Here is a 4,515-nt window from a genome sequence, read left to right on the forward strand (position 1 = left end):
GCAATAAACTTTGAAAACAACGTTTTTGGACCAACTAGAGAATTTGTGAAAGAGTTGAAAGGTTGTAGAATATGACCCCTTTAAATAAGAACATGTTTGAAACGAAGAATAGGTATTATCTCAAAATGTTCATTTTCATTTTTACAAAATCTTTTGAAGCCACTCGATGAATTAGTGGTTCAGTTGTAAAAAGCCTCGTCTGGCCCTCCAGGTTCTTCACAAGGTACAACAACATACATAGCAGGTCTCTTGATGACCCTAAAATGCCCGTAGATGTAGATGTGATGAACTTGGTGTTCCGTGTCTTTGTTCGCTGGCATCTTGTCCGGCACCCTGCAAACTGGACAAGATGGGAGGTAAGACTCATGGCTCGATGATTCTATCTGCTCTCCTCATGTGATTTCTGCATGTTTAGACAAATTCACCCTCGACGTCTGGATTTCATGAGCCCAGCTTGTAATGCAGCTTTATAATTACTGCATGAACAGGATAGAACTAGAAGCAGCAGGTGAAAATGTGTCTTCTGTCTTGTGTTCAAATCTTCTTTGTTATTTTCACATTGCACATCCTGCAGACTGGACACTGCTGGGCCAGTTCTGACTGAAGGACTGTATATTTTACACTATTTGCTGGGGTGTGTCTACGCTTTATTATACCATCTCCTTTAAATTGCTGTGTTAATGAATAAAACTGAAAATGGAAACAAGAACCCGCCCCTTAAAAAAAAGAAAGAAAAGAATTTCTTGCAATAACAACAATGCAACAGCTCTGGTTTTTAAATCGGCTCGTACTTCTGTTTTTTATCAAAATGTGTGAAAAAGTTGGTGATCCTGAAAAGAAAGCTGCCAGAGTTCAAAGACAAAATCTTCTCTTTAATTACAAACAATATTAGTCATGCGCACGGCGAGATTTCATTTCAGACCCAAAAGCGCTCTTACATCAGTGGAAACATTGAAAATTCATGAGAGAGTTTGTTCACCGACGGCGACGCGCTGGCAGACGATTTCAAACATGATAATTGTTGTTTGTCTCTCGGTTAAAGACATCAAGTCTCGTGTGATAAAAAAAAAAAACAACTTTCAATATCACCTTCATCATTTTTGATCAATAAACTAACATTTACTGGGTGTGAGTTTTGTTAGTAGATGTTGGATGTGTGATGATACGTTAGAGTAAGTGTGTATGTTCAGCTGCGTTGTGGTGATGCTTTAACTTCTTAAACAAATTTGTCTGGTAAATGTTGGAATTGTGCAAAACAAAGAAATTGAAATGAGTCTAAATTGTGATCTTTATTAGTTTTAATGTTTTATTGGACCAGATGCTGCATGGATGGTGTAAACTAGTGCAGAGTGCCACCCTATGGAGAAATCTGAAATAACTTAGTATGTCTGTTTTTGTTAAAGTGGCTTCGAATGCCAAAGCTCTGGTGCTGCGTGTGAAGCAGTGGGTTTTAATTCCAGGCGATAAAGGAAGACTCGTTTATCTGCGATAACGATAGAAACTCAAGGAGGAACAGTTGAAGTATCATAACAAGAAAACAACAGTGAATCTAAGAAAGATAAGGAGACAAATCATGATCAGTCCCACGCCGACCTCAGAAACCTGATCCCCTCCTGCTTTGGACTCCACATCCAGTCAGTCATCGTCCACCACCATCACGTTCCCGTTCAGCTCGTACTCGATGGTGGCCCAGTCGAAGATGTTTCCCTTGGGGACCTTGTGTCCGTAGTTCCAGGCCTGGATCATGCTCCTGGACAGGACGAAGTCCCACATGTTCAGGTCGGCCACCTCGCCCACGAAGCTCTGCACGGCCTCCAGGCCCCCCAGGTGCTTGTCGGGGTCCTGTCCCAGGATGATGCTGCCCTGGGGCCGGATGCTGTGGCCCGGTTTGTACACCTGGTAGGTGCTGCGTTTGCCCTCCACCCAGAAGGCGGCCAGGCCCGTGCGGGACTCCCAGGTGAGGCAGAGGCTGGTGCGGAAGGTGGTGAGAGGAGGCAGGTAGTAGAAGACGCCGTCGCCGGACATGTAGAAGGAGACCCGTCCGTCCTTCTCCCGCCACACGTTGAGCTCGTCGTAGTCGGCCGTGCGGTAGGCGAACAGGATGATCTGGCGCTCCTCCGGCAGCTCGGTGGCCACACGCATGCAGAGGGTGAAGGCCCGCAGCGCCATCTCCTTCTGAGGGATCAGCGCCACGAAGCTGAAGTCCGTCTCGTAAGGGAAGACCAGGACTTTGTCACTCAGACCAACTGGAGGTCAGGAGAGAAAAGAATGTGTGTGAAACGGTGAGACCCGTCCACACATACAGGCTGACTCACACGTCTGGAAAAATCTGATTTATAGACTCGATTAGTCTTTTCATAGAATTCCACTTGTGCTACTTTTGATCCAAGACATTATTAAATGAAAAGTGAGATTTGTCATCAGGTTACAGAGCAAGAAATTCTGTAAAATAATAATTAAAGCCTCAAACACACCACTTTATATCGGTCTAGCTCTAGGTATGTGTAAATCGAATCAAACATGTTGAATTATTAATAAATGATTTACAGGCACAAAAATAGAGACATGAAATCTTGAAATATCCTTTAATAGAACTATACTTGATTTCTTTTTCCTTTTGTCAGCATGTAAGGACATCAGTGTGCCTTACAAAGAGGTTTAATCAGCACAGCAGCACAGTGAAGAAAGCAGAAATGAGCAGGAAGAATCAATAATGAATATTTATGATGGATCATAAAGGCTAAATGACTTTTAGATTTTACATCGGGAGAGTTTGCTCATAGTTTTGTAAAAGCTTTCCACGTTGTACTCAGTACATACGGGGGCACATTTTGTTGGCTGATTAGTGAACTAATGACATTTTGTTTTTGGTTCCTACCTTGAGTGGCTGAGGAGAAAGTCACAGACGTCACGACACCAAGCAGAAGCACAGCAGGCCTCACGCCACTCTGGAAACACACGCAGGACAGTCGCCATCGTCAGCAATCAAATAACCACAAGCTCCATCTCAGGGTGAGAGGAAATCAGCTTTTCTTACCATTTCCATGTTGATTTCTTGAACGTTGTGTGTCGGTGCCTCAGTCCCGCTGGCTGGCGTCTCGCTTCCCTCCTGGCACCGACCATGACATCAGCTCTGCAACACACACTCTCACAATGGTGTGTGTGTGTGTGTGTGTGTGTGTGTGTGGGTGGGTGTGTGTGTGTGTGTATACATGTGTATTCCATGGCAAGACCAGACAATAGCAACTTCCCTAACATTGCACATGTTTACATCCCATAATAGTCACTATTTTTTTTTATATGAATTTTTATTGTTTCCCTCATTAGAGTCAATAACATAGAAACATAAAATACATTTAAACAAAATTATATTAATTTCATAAGGTACAGAGAATAGGTAAGAAAAAAAGAAATACAAACAAAAATGCCAGAAATAGTTTTTACATTAGATAGAATTGGTCATAGTGATAACAGTTAGAATAATAATAATAATAATAATAATAATAATGATAATAATAACAATGATGATGATGATGATGATGATGATGATGATAATAATAATAATAATAATAATAATAATAATAATAATAATCACTATTGAGAAATCATAAAGGATGTGGACGTGTTTGATCACTTCTGTTGGCAAAATAAAAATTCTACTTGAAATTTCAACTTCTCATGTTTACTTTTAGAAACAAACTCGTGCAGATGGTCACATTATTTCATGAAGATTAAAAAAATGTACATTTAAATGAAGCTCAGCAGCCATTGATCATTGTGTGTCTCCATCATTGGGAATATTTTTTTAAATTCATTTTTTCTTTGTTCATATATGAGGTTGCAGGATTTACTCACTATAGTTTCCAGTCTGCGTTAATCTAAAACCTTATTTAATTGCGTTGCTGTTTTTTTAATGATCATTTCCAATCAAGTAAATGTAAGAATAGCATTATATGTTTGTTCTTTTGACTGTAATATACATTTAAACTCTGAGCTTCGAAGCTCCACTACACCATCTGGTGGTAGAGGGTGGTATTACCTGACCAGACCGCCTGACACCAAGGTGACTTTCTTTCCAACTTTTTCTGCGTCACGACGCCTCATGTTGTTACATATTTTAGATTCTCCTTTAACATTTGATTGATTGATCTCTCATTGATTCAAGGTTTGAAATGTCATAATCTGGGGTTATTAAAACAAAGCAGGGCTTTTCTCATCACCCCACAAGGTCCACTGTATCCACCGCAGGTAAAGAGGGAACATGCAAACTCAGAGTCTTTCCAGCACAGGAACAAACCAGTAGACATTGCTGCATCGTTATATGTGTGAAAATGATGCAATGAGCCAAGAAAGTGTGACTTTTCTCATGTGGCATCTAATGAGAGGCGGCGCCACATCTTCATGTCAAAGATGGATCCGGTCTTCGTCTGTAAACTGAAATAAATGTGAGCTGCGCAGCATTATTCACACATATTTCATTGGTCCATGTGAGAAACGGCACCGCACACACCAGCT

The 4,515-nt window shown here is 41.0% G+C and overlaps 1 protein-coding gene across 1 annotated transcript; it reads right to left on the minus strand.

Moving 5' to 3' along the window:
• Positions 1-777: 777 nt before the first annotated feature.
• LOC308119256 (C-reactive protein-like) lies at positions 778-3,162 on the minus strand. Its single transcript, XM_080479134.1, has 3 exons — positions 3,038-3,162; positions 2,879-2,948; positions 778-2,246 (listed from the first exon to the last, which is right to left on the minus strand). The coding sequence occupies exons 1-3, from the start codon at positions 3,044-3,046 to the stop codon at positions 1,636-1,638; spliced, it is 690 nt and encodes a 229-aa protein (XP_080335260.1). The 5' UTR covers positions 3,047-3,162; the 3' UTR covers positions 778-1,635.
• Between the last annotated feature and the right edge of the window lie 1,353 nt (positions 3,163-4,515).

The sequence above is a fragment of the Lipophrys pholis genome (assembly GCF_963383615.2).
Source record: "Lipophrys pholis genome assembly, chromosome: 1".
Lineage (NCBI taxonomy): Eukaryota > Metazoa > Chordata > Actinopteri > Blenniiformes > Blenniidae > Lipophrys > Lipophrys pholis.

Excerpts from the sequence above, each read along its gene's own strand:
- LOC308119256 (XM_080479134.1), bottom strand. Across the intron at positions 2,247-2,878 it reads TTTCTCCTCAGCCACTCAAG|TTGGTCTGAGTGACAAAGTC; the intron begins GTAGGAACCAAA and ends CCTGACCTCCAG.